This window comes from Hyperolius riggenbachi, chromosome 7 (assembly GCF_040937935.1).
Source record: "Hyperolius riggenbachi isolate aHypRig1 chromosome 7, aHypRig1.pri, whole genome shotgun sequence".
Taxonomy (NCBI): domain Eukaryota; kingdom Metazoa; phylum Chordata; class Amphibia; order Anura; family Hyperoliidae; genus Hyperolius; species Hyperolius riggenbachi.
In genome coordinates, this window is record NC_090652.1 from 188692827 (window position 1) to 188710047 (window position 17221).

Below are 17221 nucleotides of genomic sequence, written 5' to 3' on the forward strand. Positions count from 1 at the left end.
TTTGCCTGTTCGCGATCTTTTACGGAGATTTGAGTTCGAAGTTCGCGAACCCAAAATTTGATGTGCATCCCATCTGTATTAATAGTTTGAAATAGCAAGTCTATTTCAAAATATGGTCTGAAAGCTATTACTTAAAGTACAGTAGTCCTTTTTTAAACATCTGCTGTCTTATTGTTTAGAAAGTAGTTTACATTTGTAGCTATACTCATTTACAAATGAGCACACAAAGGCCATTCTCCAGATGTGTTCTTTAACATATCTTCCTCTTGTGTAAGATCAAACACAGGTCACTGAATGTTGTTAACTCTTGGACACCTTTACTTGACAAAACAAAGTTACAGTGCAACAGTGCAAAAGCTATGTGGGATGCTTCAGCACCGAAGGAGTTCAGTGATGGAAACACTTCTCATGTTCCAGAAAGGGAGAAAGAGGGCTGGAATGTAATGCATGCCAAAGATTTCCTTATTTAAGAACAGAGTAAAGGAATTTATGTGGTTATGTTTTGTATAAAGTCCTATTGCTGAAAGGATTGTATAACAGTTGATGATTCTAATCTAAGAAGACAATTTCCCAGTTTGTGCTGTTTCATGTCTATTACGATATGAGGAGTTTTGTGCATACATTTTCCTTCATTTGCCTCTTTTCAGTGTTTTGTTCTTCCCGTATCTTGGCACAGCAGCAAGAAGGTGAGTAATCATCAAAATCTTATATTCTTTATTCATGTTACTGGTCCTTACTGTTCAAATATCAAGGTCTATGAATGCATGTTACATAGTTATCTAGAAAGGACAGAAACCAACAACCCACTATCCAAGATGCTTTTATCAAATGTAATGGCTAACCAACAATTAATATAGTACAATGTACTGACATTTTAGACATTATTGTTCTGTATATTAATAATACAGTAATAGTAATCCTTATATTAGATTTATAAGTAAGCTGAACAGATTTTTGAAATCTCAGTTGTAACTTGTCTGATGCTGAAACTCAATCTTAGCAGTACTTTACCTATGAAATCTTCAGGTCTGGTGAATTCAGATTTACTGATACTGTTAGATTATTTGCATTGCAGCTATAAATTATTCTATATCTTTCTTTATGTCACTGCTAGTAGGGTTCCATATTGGTATTATTGAGTATTTATATAACATTAACATGTTCTACAGCCCTTAGTCATGTTACTAACTGTTGTTAAGACGCACGTGTTCCTTTTTTTCAAATGCTACTAATAATAGCATTATATATGCTTTCAAATGTTATACTTAAATGAAAAACAGTTTGTGATAAAAAAAAAAATGTGCAGTTTGTGTATATGTCATGGCTACTTGTTAGTTTTTCCATGTAGTCATGACATGCTTTAAGCTATGACTGTATTCTGTGTTGTAACAGCTGGAAGAAACACACCCTATGTAGTCCAAAAAAGCAGACAATGTGCAATAAGCGATTTCATGAGCAACATACTGTATGTTGCTACAAAAAACTTTGCAAACAGTATTACATTTTATCCTTGGGTTCATGTAATTAGGATGCCAACATATGAAAGTAATTTAAAACATTTTTTTTTTTACTGTCATATATCCTACAGTTAGCATTTGCTTAATTTGTGTGCCAGAACATTGTGAGCTGACCTTTTTTGGTGCAAGAGACTGGTGTGAAAAGTAGAAAAGCTAAGAGCTATTGTTGCCATCTACTGGTGATTTTAATGTATTAATCAAATTACCACACCTATTCCTTTCAACAAAAACATAAAAACAAGATTAATTTGGATTTTTACTACAAATACACATAGTAACAATGTTAATTGATTATTTTAGCTTTCTTTCTAAACTGTCATATAACATAGTTCTATATTACTTGGAATTTTTTTTTAAAACATCTTATTTTACAAAAAGTCATTTAACAAATGTAATGGAATTCTCACACAAATTAGAACTATATTTTTATTAGTAAACCATAATGTGTGCCTAACTCAATGTACTGAACTATATCCACCTCCATTTTAAATTAGTTGCTGCAGTGTGTATTGTGAGTTACAGAGTACATTTAACAATTCACATACCTAAATGTTGCTCAAATGAACTCACAACCTTATTTACCTATTACAGTCTAAGATTAATTTTGGAGAAGCCAGTTATTCTATCTGTATTCTTGGGGATTTAACCACTTACCGACCGCCCACTGCACAGGGGCGGCCGGAAAGTGGATCCCGCAAGGACCAGCTCATGCCCAGAGGCGACGGTCCTTGTAGGGGCATGGGTGGAGCGATCGCGTCATCCATGACGCGATCCTCCGCCGGGAACTGGCTCCGCCCCCCTCGCGCTGTAACCCGCCGGCCGTTCGGAAGCGCCGGCAGGTTACTAGCACCCGGATCGCCGCATACAAAGTGTATAATACACTTTGTAATGCATACAAAGTGTATTATACAGGCTGCCTCCTGCCCTGGTGGTCCCAGTGTCTGAGGGACCACCAGGGCAGGCTGCAGCCACCCTAGTCTGCACCCAAGCACACTGATTTCCCCCCCCCTGCCCCCTGATCGCCCACAGCACCCCTAAGACCCCCCCTGCCCACCCCCCAGACCACTGTTTGCACCCAATCACCCCCCTAATCACCCATCAATCACTCCCTGTCACTATCTGTCAACGCTATTTTTTTTATCCCCCCCCTGCCCCCTGCTCCCTCCTGATCACCCCCCCACCCCTCAGATTCTCCCCAGACCTCCCCCCCCCTGTGTACTGTATGCATCTATCCCCCTGATCACCTGTCAATCACCCGTCAATCACCTATCAATCACCCCCTGTCACTGCCACCCATCAATCAGCCCCTAACCTGCCCCTTGCGGGCAATCTGATCACCCACCCACACCAATAGATCGCCCGCAGATCCGACATCAGATCACCTCCCAAGTGCAGTGTTTACATCTGTTCTCTACCCTAAACACCCACTAATTACCCATCAATCACCCGTCAATCACCCCCTATCACCACCTGTCACTGTTACCCATCAGATCAGACCCTAATCTGCCCCTTGCGGACACCCAATCACCCGCCTACACGCTCAGATTGCCCTCAGACCCCCCCTTATCAATTCACCAGTGCAATATTTACATCTGTTCTTCCCTGTTATAACCCACTGATCACCTGTCAATCACCCATCAATCACCCCCTGTCACTGCCACCCATCAATCACCCCCTGTCACTGCCACCCATCAATCAGCCCCTAACCTGCCCCTTGCGGGCAATCTGATCACCCACCCACACCAATAGACCGCCCGCAGATCCAACGTCAGATCACCTCCCAAGTGCAGTGTTTACATCTGTTCTCTACCCTAAACACCCACTAATTACCCATCAATCACCCGTCAATCACCCCCTATCACCACCTGTCACTGTTACCCATCAGATCGGACCCTAATCTGCCCCTTGCGGGCACCCAATCACCCGCCTACATGCTCAGATTGCCCTCAGACCCCCCCTTATCAATTCGCCAGTGCAATATTTACATCTGTTCTTCCCTGTAATAACCCACTGATCACCTGTCAATCACCTGTCAATCACCCATCAATCACTCCCTGTCACTGCCACCCATCAATCACCCCCTGTCACTGCCACCCATCAATCAGCCCCTAACGTGCCCCTTGCGGGCAATCTGATCACCCACCCACACCAATAGATCGCCCGCAGATCCGACGTCAGATCACCTCCCAAGTGCATTGTTTACATCTGTTCTCTACCCTAAACACCCACTAATTACCCATCAATCACCCCCTGTCACTGCTACCCATCAGATTAGACCCCTATCTGCCCCTAGGGCACTCAATCACCCGCCCACAACCTCAGAACGCCCTCAGACCCCAGCCCTGATCACCTCGCCAGTGCATTGCTTGCATCTATTCCCCCCTCTAATCATACCTTGAGACACCCATCAATCACCTCCTGTCACCCCCTAGCACACCTACCCATCAGATCAGGCCCTAATTTGCCCCGTGTGGGCTTCTGATCACTCGGCCAAACCCTCAGATCCCCTCAGACCCCCTTCCGATCACCTCCCCAGTGCATTGATTGCATCTATTTTCCCCTCTAACCACCCCCTGAGACACCCATCAATCACCTCCTGTCACCCCCCTAGCACTCCTATCCATCAGATCAGGCCCAATAGAACCTGTCATCTAAAAGGCCACCCTGCTTATGACCGGTTCCACAAAATTGGCCCCCTCATAGACCACCTGTCATCAAAATTTGCAGATGCTTATACCCCTGAACAGTCATTTTGAGACATTTGGTTTCCAGACTACTCACGGTTTTGGGCCCGTAAAATGCCAGTGCGGTGTAGGAACCCCACAAGTGACCCCATTTTAGAAAAAAGACACCCCAAGGTATTCTGTTAGGTGTATGACGAGTTCATAGAATTTATTTTTTGTCAAAAGTTAGCGGAAATTGATTTTTATTGTTTTTTTTTCACAAAGTGTCATTTTTCACTAACTTGTGACAAAAAATAAAATCTTCTATGAACTCGCCATACACCTAACGGAATACCTTGGGGTGTCTTCTTTCTAAAATGGGGTCACTTGTGGGGTTCCTATACTGCCCTGGCATTTTAGGGGCCCTAAACCGTGAGGAGTAGTCTAGAAAACAAATGCCTCAAAATGACCTGTGAATAGGACGTTGGGCCCCTTAGCGCACCTAGGCTGCAAAAAAGTGTCACACATGTGGTCTCTCTGTAAATGGACAATTGTGTGTAAAAAAAATCAAACAATTGTCATTTACAGAGATATTTCTCCCACCCAGCATGGGCCCCTTAGCGCAGTTAGGGTGCAAAAAAGTGCCACACATGTGGTATCGCCGTACTCAGGAGAAGTAGTATAATGTGTTTTGGGGTGTATTTTTACACATACCCATGCTGAGTGGGAGAAATCTCTCTGTAAATGGACAATTGTGTGTAAAAAAATTCAAACAAGTGTCATTTACAGAGATATTTCTGCCACCCAGCATGGGTATGTGTAAAAATATACCCCAAAACATATTATACTACTTCTCCTGAGTACGGCGGTACCACATGTGTGGCACTTTTTTACACCCTAAGTGCGCTAAGGGGCCCAAAGTCCAATGAGTACCTTTAGGATTTCACAGGTCATTTTGCGACATCTGGTTTCCAGACTACTCCTCATGGTTTAGGGCCCCTAAAATGCCAGGGCAGTATAGGAACCCCACAAATGACCCCATTGTAGAAAGAAGACACCCAAAGGTATTCCGTTAGGAGTATGGTGAGTTCATAGAAGATTTTATTTTTTGTCACAAGTTAGCGGAAAATGACACTTTGTGAAAAAAAACAATAAAAAAATAAATAAAAAAAAATAAAATCTTCTATGAACTCACCATACTCCTAACGGAATACCTTGGGGTGTCTTCTTTCTAAAATGGGGTCATTTGTGGGGTTCCTATAGGTATAGGAACCCCACTAATGACCCCATCTTAGGGACCCTAAACCATGAGGAGTAGTCTTGAAACAAAAATGACCTGTGAAATCCTAAAGGTACTCGTTGGACTTTGGGCCCCTTAGCGCAGTTAGGGTGCAAAAAAGTGCCACACATGTGGTATCGCCGTACTCAGGAGAAGTAGTATAATGTGTTTTGGGGTGTATTTTTACACATACCCATGCTGAGTGGGAGAAATATCTCTGTAAATGGACAATTGTGTGTAAAAAAAAAATCAAACAATTGTCCATTTACAGAGATATTTCTCCCACCGAGCATGGGTATGTGTAAAAATACACCCCAAAACACATTATACTACTTCTCCTGAGTACGGCAATACCACATGTGTGGCACTTTTTTGCAGCCTAACTGCGCTAAGGGGCCCAATGTCCAATGAGCACCTTTAGGCTTTACAGGGGTGCTTACAATTTAGCACCCCCCAAAATGTCAGGACAGTAAACACACCCCACAAATGACCCCATTTTGGAAAGTAGACACTTCAAGGTATTCAGAGAGGGGCATGGTGAGTCCGTGGCAGATTTCATTTTTTTTTTTTGTCGCAAGTTAGAAGAAATGGAAACTTTTTTTTTTTTGTCACAAAGTGTCATTTTCCGCTTACTTGTGACAAAAAATAATATCTTCTATGAACTCTTTATGCCTCTCAGTGAATACTTTGGGATGTCTTCTTTCCAAAATGGGGTCATTTGGGGGGTATTTATACTATCCTGGAATTCTAGCCCTTCATGAAACATGTCAGGTGGTCAGAAAAGTCAGAGATGCTGGAAAATGGGAAAATTCACTTTTTGCACCATAGTTTGTAAACGCTATAACTTTTACCCAAACCAATAAATATAGGCTGAATGGGGTGCAAATTTGGACAGAGGCGCCCGGCAGGTTAAAATGATCTAAAAACAACTAAAAAGGAGGAGTACAGGTGGACTTACCTCCTGAAATGATGGACAATCGAGATTGTTCAAATCGCAAATAACAATTTATTTTGGCACTCCGCAATTTATTTTGGCACTCTGTAGACAGAGGCGCATTGCCACTATTGGACCTTTTTGAGCTTGCACTCCTTGCCTGATGAAGCGGGTTATACCTGCGAAACGCGTTGCGGAGTGCCAAAATAAATTGTTATTTGCGATTTGAACAATCTCGATTGTCCATCATTTCAGGAGGTAAGTCCACCTGTACTCCTCCTTTTTAGTTGTTTTTAGATCATTTTAACCTGCCTGGCGCCTCTGTCCAAATTTGCACAGTATATAGTCCACCTTGGGTGGAGGGGACTGTCCCCTTCTTTCTATCTACAGAGAGCGACTTCTTAAACCTGAGTGGGTCAGGTTCTAATACTCCCTACCTGCATTTCAAGTGGTTGCCTATGTGGTAACCCGTGTTTGTGAGTATATCCACATCTGTTAATTATTTCGCCAACAATTGTTAGACTTACTGCACTATATTGGGCTCTCGGTTTTTCTTTTTGTTTCAAGTGCATAGGCTGAATGGGTTTTTTTTTTATCAAAAACATGTTTGTCCACATTTTTCGTGCTGCATGTATACAGAAATTTTACTTTATTTGAAAAATGTCAGCACAGAAAGTTAAAAAAATCATTTTTTGACAAAATTCATGTCTTTTTTGATGAATATAATAAAAAGTAAAAATCGCAGCAGCAATCAAATAGCACCAAAAGAAAGCTTTATTAGTGACAAAAAAAGGAGCCAACATTCATTTAGGTGGTAGGTTGTATGAGCGAGCAATAAACCGTGAAAGCTGCAGTGGTCTGAATGGGAAAAAAAGGACCTGGTCCTTAAGGGGGGTAAAGCCCACGGTCCTCAAGTGGTTAAGCACAAACCAGAGGACCTAGATCCATTGATATAGCGGGGAACACCGCTTTGATGGATTTATCCAGGTGATCCAAATTAATATTAACCTGTTTCTAAGCATGCATGTAGAAACCTCTGAATCAGAGAGACACAGACACCATATCTCATAGATTCATAATTAACAAGCGTTTATTCGGACGTAGTCCTTACTTTTTATAGATTACATGACGTACAATTAATTTTTATTCATTTTAGGGAGGATTTATTGGTTAGTAGAGGTGTGCATAATTATTTAGAAGGTGTGTGATGGGTGTACATATTTAACATAATTAACTATGATGCAATCAACTGAGCTCAGTCCTGTACTGCAAAATAGGCTCTGGGTAAGGCGGCCTTCACCATGTTCTGAGCAGCATCTGTTGACCTTCACCAATGCTTTAGTTTTTTTGTAACAGAACTGGAACATTCCATAGACATAAGCTGAACTGATTACAGCACATTGTAGCAAGTTACACAAAAGAATACAGAGTATAAAGCAATATATATATCAATATTGAGGGATAATAGCAATGACTGTTTGGGGGGGGGGGGGGTCTAATCAATCAATTCTGGATTTAATCAATAACCTATGAGGTAAAGAATGTTATTCAATACCTAATCAATAATATTCCTATAACAGCTCCCTCCTCTGGATCACAATATTTACCGAAGCTAACCATAGATTTTCAATTTGAGATACTTAATGAATTAATTAATTTTCAATACAGGCTGTTAGGATTGAAAATCTAAAACTAATCTTTGCACTATTCTTCTATAAAAATAGAAGGCTTTTATTTTATTGTAACATTATCCCCTAAATTGGTTTAAAAACAAAAACTAAACTAACCCTTAACATGACACTACCCAAACACTAGGGCCTAACACTAATACTGAAACCCACCCCTCTCTGTGGCTGATTCAATCATTGATTGTAAATTGGCATTAAAAATATCCAGCCCCAAATCAGATAAGTGTACCCGATCTGAGCGAAATGAGCTAGGGTTAAAACCTTCAAGTGTATGGTGTCTATAGGTAAATCCCCCAATAGATGGTAAGAATCTGGATAACACCCTATTAATACGCCTTTTAATATGGAACCTAGAATTATTCTGGGGGGAAACCCACAACCGTCTAGAAATTATTTCAGAAAAGACCAGAACACATTCAGGTATATTATGAATGCGCATAAAATCATCTCTCATACGGCGTAATAAACAACAGTATTAGCATTTCCCACATCATTTCCCCCCAAATGACAAATAAAAATATCCGGAAAAGGAAAAACCTGCAATAAATAAGTAAAAACATCAAACAAACTTTCCCATCGCATTTCCCTTATGCCGTACTAATAGACAGAAAAATTGTCCTTAGATAAAGCAAGATGTTCCCCATATTCACTGTCACTAGCCCTTCTTTGAGCCCAGAATATAAAAGAATGGCCCACAGTCCAAACAATCTTTCTGCGATGAGAGGACTGCAGTCCAAGGTTCAAACTGGCTTCTATTCTCTAGTGCAGGCAAACTAGTTGTATCCTAGCAATCTGTTCTATCATGGGGGGGGGGGGGGGGGGGGGCTAGGTAAGCTGTCACTATCACCCTGATGAAAGTCTTTTACAGATAGAGGTGCTTCCTCAGAATCCTGCAAAACCAAACTCTTCAGGCTGTGGCAAGCCACTCTTCAGGGATTTTTACACCTGTTTCACCCTGTTTGTTCGGGGTGTTTATATCTGCTTTGCCCCCTTTACCTGGTACCTTCCTTAAACTCTTCAGGTTACAAGGGTGGATCTTTTTCCCCTCTGCTGTTGTGGATCCCTCTGTATGGACAACGATCCTGGTCACAGCTACCACTCTCGTCAAAGGCCCAAAAGGAAAATCACCTTGTTTACTCCCTGTGGACATGTGCTGGTCTATGATCACATCTCCTGCCTCCGAAAAGACATACACTGTCACCTGCAGAAGTGTGAAAAAATAAAAACACATCACCATAGTGGCCATTCAATTTATCAACAATTTTTTATTACATTTTTATCCCGTATAAGGCCGGGAGCAAACCACAAATCTGACCCGTGACTCTGACTTCCCCGATTACATCAAAAGAAAAAAACGCAGGAAAAACATAGCATCCTTCCCCCGGAAAATCGATAAATCGCTCCTTGTCAAGTCTCAGCTGTAAAGGAGCTTTACCTTCTGAAAAGGCTTGCGCCTTATTCTTAAAATCTTCTGTTAACTCGGTGTGCATTGACAGGCATGCTGTTTCCCATGCAGTACCCCTAGCATGTGCAATCATCTTCTGAAGAATTATTTGAATGTGCCTTGAGTGTACCCCGGAACTTTAAGTGTGTTGTGCGTTAACTGTCCCAAGACCAAGTTCAGGGTGACTACCTGAGCTTTAGGAGTCATTGGAACCCCCACTTTACTGTCACGGTCCCCCTTCTCATTATGCAAGATCTATTTGGACCTTTAAACTCTAGTGACTGTGGGATGCAAAAACCGTATGTCCATGGTCCTTCATCCTCCCGGACTAAGGGCGCTATTTTTAAACTCCCCCGTTTTAGTCCCATCACCCTTCCATCATAGAGAGTCCCCGGGGTGCTACCTGATGTATCCCAGGATTCTACCTCTCTACTCCAAAAAGTCCCCTGATCCATTAAACGCCCATGCTAACCCTTGTGGCCCTCGCCAGAAGAATACGGTAGGTACTCTTTCTTCTGGGAAATTGATTAGCATATCAATGACAAAAGATGTTCCCAACTGTCCTGATTGGACCTTTGCCCCCCTTATGTCCTGAGGCAAAATGCGTACCTTAGGTCGGAAGGAATGTACTCTCTGCAATCTTTCAATTAAGAGTACCTCCTCACTTACCCATCTAGCATGAGGATAAGTGCTTGAATATGGACTGTGTGGTATTGTCTCGTGTTGTGACCCGTGTAATGAGGTCGGTGTTACCTGTGTTGACACTCCCTTCCTCGGGATTGCTCTCCCCACCCTCTTGGTCACCTGAAAATGTGGCTGGATCTCGATTTTTACTTCTCGTTCTGAGAACCAAACCCTTGTGCTCTTTAGCCTTTACGTGTGTAGAGTTGTCTCAGAGGCACCCTCTGTTGGTGGCTCCAGAGTGTGATATAGTTCCCTGTTCCTCTCCTGTAGGAGAAGTGACGTTTACTGCTCGTTCCTCTCCAGGCTAGAACCATCTCACTCTGGAGAACCAAGACAAGGTAATCCCTTACCACACACTACACCTTTTGCATGTACCCATTGTAATGCAATGTACCTCTTAACAAAACTTTGGATTGGTGCATTGGTTCCGGGAGTGTGACATGCCAGAGCAGATTTACGCTGCTGTTCACATCACACTTCCAGCACACCTGACCCTTCCTACCTTTCACCAACATTGTGACATGAAATTTGTTTCCATCTGGCACAAGTGATCTTTCCTCCTTCCAGCTCCTCTCCACTACCTAAGTACTATCCTAAGTATTTACCTTTTTTTTTTTAAATATGCTTTGTGGATTTCACCGTAGTATGCACAGAGTACGGATGCCACACACCTGTTGCTGCTTTGCAGGTGAGCTTGCCATGCTCTTACTCCTTTTCACATTTACTTACCTAGAACTCCATTGAGCGCTACCAGCGCTACCAGTCCTGTTTGTTGCACCCTCAGACCAATGTCTGCCAATGCTACTCCCTCCATACTGCAAGAAATGGCTACCTCCCTGTAGGAAGGAGCGCTTTGCACTTTAACTATACAGGGCGCAGGGCTACACATGCCAGCCTAAGATGCCCGCATGATAATCCCTGAATGCCCACTTGGTAGGCAGTCCCATGGCAGACACTGTACTGGCATACTGACACTCCGTAAATGGCAATTCCTTGCTTACTTGTAATTGCCCCATGAACTGCTACCAGTTCTGTACTTTGTGCTACACTTGGTAGGAGCTGGAAAAAAAACACTTGACCAATAAGTGGACAAGGAAAAACACACAAACAGCCCAGCACTGACCTCTTTATCAAGCTCTGGCCCTGTTCACGACAAAAAAACGAAAAAACGTTTACCGCTCTGCAGTCGCGGCGACGGACACCTGGATTGGTCAACTCCCTTTTTCTTCAACTACGGTACACCCTTATGCACTGTTCTCCCCCTTTTACTCTATTGGGAACTCATGCTGCACCCCTCGTTAATGTGCCTCACTTAAAGGAATAATCCCATAAGGAACCCTGTCCAGATACCCCCCCTTGCAAATCATTCCCTGGGAAATATCTGACTGCTACGTGTCTCCATAATGAGTCCTGGAATGCCAGATAAGATGGCTGCAGTGCACTCACTCATAACAACCTCTTAATCCTATACACGTTTGGAAAGGGAGAAAAAAAAAAGAAAAAAACAATCAGAAAAAACATAGCATACAATATCGACCAAAAATCGCAAATCGGAATCACATGTAATGTGCAAACGGCCTAAATACTTTACCAGACTTGAACATAAACATGTTTACTATCACCAATAAGTACTTATTTTCTCCTAATAATTAATCATTTCATTTTTACACACGACATATAACATTCAGATTGCTATCATTCTTCCATACTATCCTACACAATACCATTTAACCATATTACAAATTCTAAACAGCTAATCTTGAGAAGTATTTTTTCTAAAATCTCGGTAATAACCAATATCCCAATAATTGAGTTACCCCCAGTATCCCTTCTTTTTGACCAAAAATCAAGTTTTAATTTTTTCCTACACTAGACAAGATATGTAATAACTTTAAGTGATGCTGGGATTTGTAGTTCCTCAAAAATATATTATCAAGGAAGAAAAATATGGAAAAACTGCTAGCATCAGAAATGGGAGTGACTTATTAATTTGCACTTAGACCTTAAAAATATATAAACATGTTACTCCTAAATAGGGATATGGAAATTTTTCTTCTAAACTTAAAACTCAAATACAAAAAATTAAATGACTTCATATCTTGTAAACTGTCATATGTCACAAGACATGCTAAACATGATATGTGATATGCCAAATAACAATGTGACCCAGATTTACATGTTGCCTTAACGGCCTGCTGTTAGCGCATGCAGCAAGCTGCATACCCCATACAGATTTTTTGGTAACCTCAATGTTTTTCCACAATTTTTTTCCCAGATGAATATTGCTTACACAGTTTTACAATATTCTCTAGAATACAATACATACAATACACAATACAACATTTCCTCAGCAGTGGCATTTAGAAACATTGATTTTTCAATATCTGTGCTTTATTAGTACGGTGGGGAGGAGCATTTTCACTTTTAACCTCTGGGTGGCGCAGATGGATGTGGTGCTTACTGGCTGGGCAGACCAGATTTTATTATTGTCTTATTTTTTGTTTGTGGAGCATCAAAGTCAAACATTGTACAGTTGCAAGACAACTAGCATGTCAACAATGAGGTAGCAGCGACTCTGCATGCCTATCTGCTAGGATTCATTACAGAATTTGACAAAAACATAACCTGATAACCATGTTACAATATTCAAAAAGAAATCAACTCACGAAGCACCACTGAGTAACGATATATGAATGTATATACATCTGCAGCATAAGCTACATCAAAAAAAAAAAAATAAAAAAAAATTATATATATATATATATATATATATATATATATATATATATATATATATATATTGTGAGGGATCAGCTGCAAATGGTGAGTACTCAGCGGGAGATAGCAGCACAGACAGGTGTATTTTCCAAAACAAACAATAGTTTATTGGACAGCAGGCTTCTTAGACAGCAGTCTTTTGGCAGTTTGTAAAGTACAGTTCAAATGAAAACAAAATGCCAGTCCAGGCCAGCAGCTTACATTCAACTTTCCATATCAGGACCACACCAAACTCCATGTGCAGCCTGCACTTTCTCTCCAGAGCAAAACCAGCTTCCTGGAATCAAACGGGAAGTCTTTCTCAGCAGACTGTCAGACCTTGCTGGTCACACCCTCTCTCTCTCCTCCTACTCCAGCCTTTCAAAGCTGCTCTGTTAACCCTGTGTGACCTGACTCCAGCAGAAGCCCACATACACAGAGCAAACGATCCACCCAGGATCTGGCAACCAGATGCGCCCGCCCACTCTGCATCTGGTCAGCTCCGGACCCAAGTAAGGTTTTTAACCTCTGTCCATGTGACAGACAGCCAAAACCTTTTTATTCCGGAGCTGCTACTGGATGTAGCGTCTGATCCCAGGTGGAATGTACCTCCCATCCAACACAACCTGGGACAAATCGATTACCTCCTGGGTATCGACTTTGTCACATACTCCCCCCCTCTGTTCGATCCCGTGGGATCGGACACAGTCTGCGGCAAGACAGAATGCCCTTGATAGAGCATCTGCATTGCCATGCAGTCTTCCAGCTCTGTGCTCCACAGAAAAATTAAAGGGCTGTAATGCCAGAAACCAGCGCGTTACCCTTGCATTTTTCTCTTTGTTTTGAGACATCCATGTGAGAGGAGCATGGTCGGTAATGAGGCGAAAGCGACGGCCCAAGAGATAGTACCGTAGAGCCTCGAGTGCCCACTTGATGGCCAGACACTCCCGCTCCACGATACTATATCTTTCTTCGGCTGCGGTCAGCCTTCGACTCAGATACACAACTGGGTGCTCCTCTCCATTGACGATTTGGGATAGGACTGCTCCTAACCCCACAGCTGAAGCATCTGTCTGTACCAGAAACTCTTTTTTAAAATCAGGCGTGACCAAGACTGGACCCCTGCACAATGCCTCCTTAAGACCTTGAAAGGCTTCTTCAGCCTCCTGTCCCCATGGACCCATGGAGGAACTTTTCCCTTTTGTGAGGTTTGTAATGGGAGTGGCCAAAGTGGCAAAATTTGGAATGAACCTCCTATAATAGCCCACCAAACCTAAGAAGGTCCTGACCTGCTTTTTCATGGTAGGCCTAGGCCAGCCCCTTATGGCCTCCACTTTCTGCACTTGGGGCTTAATCAGACCCCTCCCAATTGTGTACCCCAGGTAACGAGCCTCCTCCAACCCTACTGCACACTTCTTGGGGTTCGCTGTCAGCCCCGCCTTTCTAATGGCATCCAGGACCGCCTGGACTTTCGGAAGGTGACTTTCCCAATCTGTACTGAAGACGACCACATCGTCCAAATAAGCCGCAGCATACCGCTGATGCGGCCTGAGGATCTTGTCCATCATCCTTTGAAAGGTGGCTGGGGCCCCTTGCAACCCAAACGGCATCCTGACATACTGAAACAGCCCTTGGGGAGTCGAGAAGGCTGTCTTCTCCTTGGCTGATTCAGTTAAGGGCACCTGCCAATATCCCCGGGTCAGATCTAAGGTGGTGACATATCTTGCGGGGCCCAGCCTTTCGACTAACTCATCTACCCTTGGCATAGGGTAGGCATCAAATTTTGACACCTCATTCAATTTTCTGAAGTCATTACAGAAACGAATGGATCCGTCAGGCTTCGGAACTAGCACTATGGGGCTATTCCATTCGCTGTTGGACTCCTCAATAACCCCCAGTTCCAGCATTCTTTCTACTTCCCCTGCTATGGCCTGTCTGCGAGCTTCAGGTATTCTATAAGGTTTAAGGCGGACCTGTACATGGGGCTCAGTCACAACATCATGCCTGATGACTTGGGTACAACCTGGAAGTTCCGAGAACACCTCTCGATTCCGTAAGAGGAACTCTCGGACCTCCCGTTTCTGTGAAACAGACAGCGTCTCAGCCACCTGTACCAGCTCTATTCCACCCTTGGTGGATTCTTGAGTAACCTGGGAAGCTGCAAGGGCCACCCTCTCTTTCCAGGGTTTCAGTAAATTCACATGGTATATCTGTTCTGGCTTCCTTCGGCCAGGCTGGTAAACCCGGTAATTCACCTCCCCGACCTTTTCAATAATCTCATATGGTCCTTGCCACTTAGCCAAAAACTTGCTTTCAACCGTGGGAACCAACACCAGGACCCGGTCCCCAGGACTGAAAGCTCGCACCTTTGCTGACTTATTATAAACACGAGACTGCGCCTCCTGGGCATGTTGCAAATGCTCTCTGACTAAAGGCATCACTGCTGCAATCCTATCTTGCATACCAGATACATGTTCAACAATACTTCTGCAGGGGGTGGCCTCTTGCTCCCAGGTTTCTTTGGCTATATCCAGGATTCCCCGTGGGCATCGCCCATACAACAACTCAAACGGCGAAAAACCTGTGGAAGACTGAGGGACCTCCCGAATTGCAAACATTAAGTAGGGCAAAAGGCAATCCCAATCTTTGCCGTCCTTGTCCACTACTTTCTTTAACATATTTTTTAAGGTTTTGTTGAATCTTTCCACAAGCCCGTCCGTTTGAGGGTGGTACACTGAAGTACGAATCTGATCGATCTTCATCAGTTTACACACTTCTTTCATCAATTTAGACATAAATGGGGTACCCTGGTCTGTCAAAATTTCCTTTGGCAAACCTACTCTGGTGAACATGTGGAACAACTCACGTGCAATCACTTTAGACGACGTATTTCTCAGGGGAACCGCTTCTGGGTAGCGAGTGGCATAGTCCACTACCACCAGAATGTATTGGTGACCGCGCGCTGATCGAACCAATGGCCCCACTAGGTCCATGGCTATCCTTTCGAAGGGCACTTCGATAATGGGCAAGGGGACGAGCGGACTTCGAAAATGGGGAGCCGGAGCACATCTTTGGCATTCGGGACAGGATTCACAGTAAGCTTTTACATCTCCATGTACCCCAGGCCAAAAGAATCGCTGTAGGACTCGGTCCCTAGTCGTTTCGGTACCCAAATGTCCCCCCAGGGCATGTTTGTGCGCTAGGTCTAGGACCATTGTGCGATACGACTTCGGCACTACGAGTTGTTCCACAACCTCACCCTGAATTTTACAAACCTGGTACAGCAAGTCTGATTGTACCGCCAAATGAGGAAATGCCTTTTCAGCCCCGACCACTTGGGGTTCACCGTTCAACACCTTAACATTTTCCCACGCTTTTGCCAGCTTAGGATCCCTTAGCTGGGCCGTCCCAAAGTTATCCCGAGAAACCTCCAGCTCTGGTAGGACCGAGCCCTCAGAGGTCTCCGGGGATAACTCAGAGTCCCCAGCAAACACCTCCAAGGGAGAAAACATTTCATTACCATCAATGTCTGTATTATTTTTAGATTCCAGCTCTCTTGAGCCTCCACAGTTATCCCCTTCCCACAAGTTCCAGAACAGTGGAAAGTCCCTCCCCAGAATGACACTATGTGCCAAGTTCGGGCTCACCACTATTTCCTGAGTGGCAGGTCCACAGTTTGTTTCAATGGTGAGAAGGGCGGTGGGGTATTGTTTAGAGTCCCCATGAACACATTGTACTGTGACCCGACGATTCCCCAGCCAGGCCGGGTCCACTAAACTGGAATGCACCAGGGTCACCAAGCTACCAGAGTCTAAGAGAGCCTGGACAGTTTTTCCAGCAATTTTTACCACCGCCAAATGAGAGTCACAGCTTGCGATATACACAGGTCGCGCAAACAAGGACCTGCGCCGAGTGTAATCGCACTCCATGGGTTCAACTGCCTGAGGACAGTTAGCAGCAATATGTCCCCACTCTTTACATTGCCAACATTGTACCGGGGATCGACTTCTTACCATTGTGCCTGGTCGACCTCGGCCTGCAGAGCTTGGCTCACTGACCACACCCCCCACAAAGTCAGCTTTTGTCTTACCAGTTCCCTGGGGTGCTGCCAGTCTCCGGGTAGCTGAGCGCTGTCCTGTGGCCCAAGCCAAAGAGTCCTCTGCAGCCAGATAACGTTCCAGCAGCGCAATGAGTTCATCAGCTGACTGTGGATCTGCATGACTCACCCACCTTCGCAAAGCCGGCGGTAGGGAGC

At 43.7% G+C, this 17221-nt stretch overlaps 1 protein-coding gene across 1 annotated transcript in view; it reads left to right on the forward strand.

Annotated features, from left to right (window-relative positions):
- The first annotated feature begins 444 nt into the window (after nucleotides 1–444).
- The window catches only part of COL3A1 (collagen type III alpha 1 chain), a 2242195-nt gene continuing 2225418 nt past the window's right edge, over nucleotides 445–17221 (forward strand). Inside the window, exon 1 of the mRNA XM_068244947.1 lies at nucleotides 445–686. Within this exon, the coding sequence (XP_068101048.1) occupies nucleotides 602–686 (85 nt within the window). The 5' untranslated portion in view covers nucleotides 445–601. The remainder of the gene's footprint in view (nucleotides 687–17221) is intronic.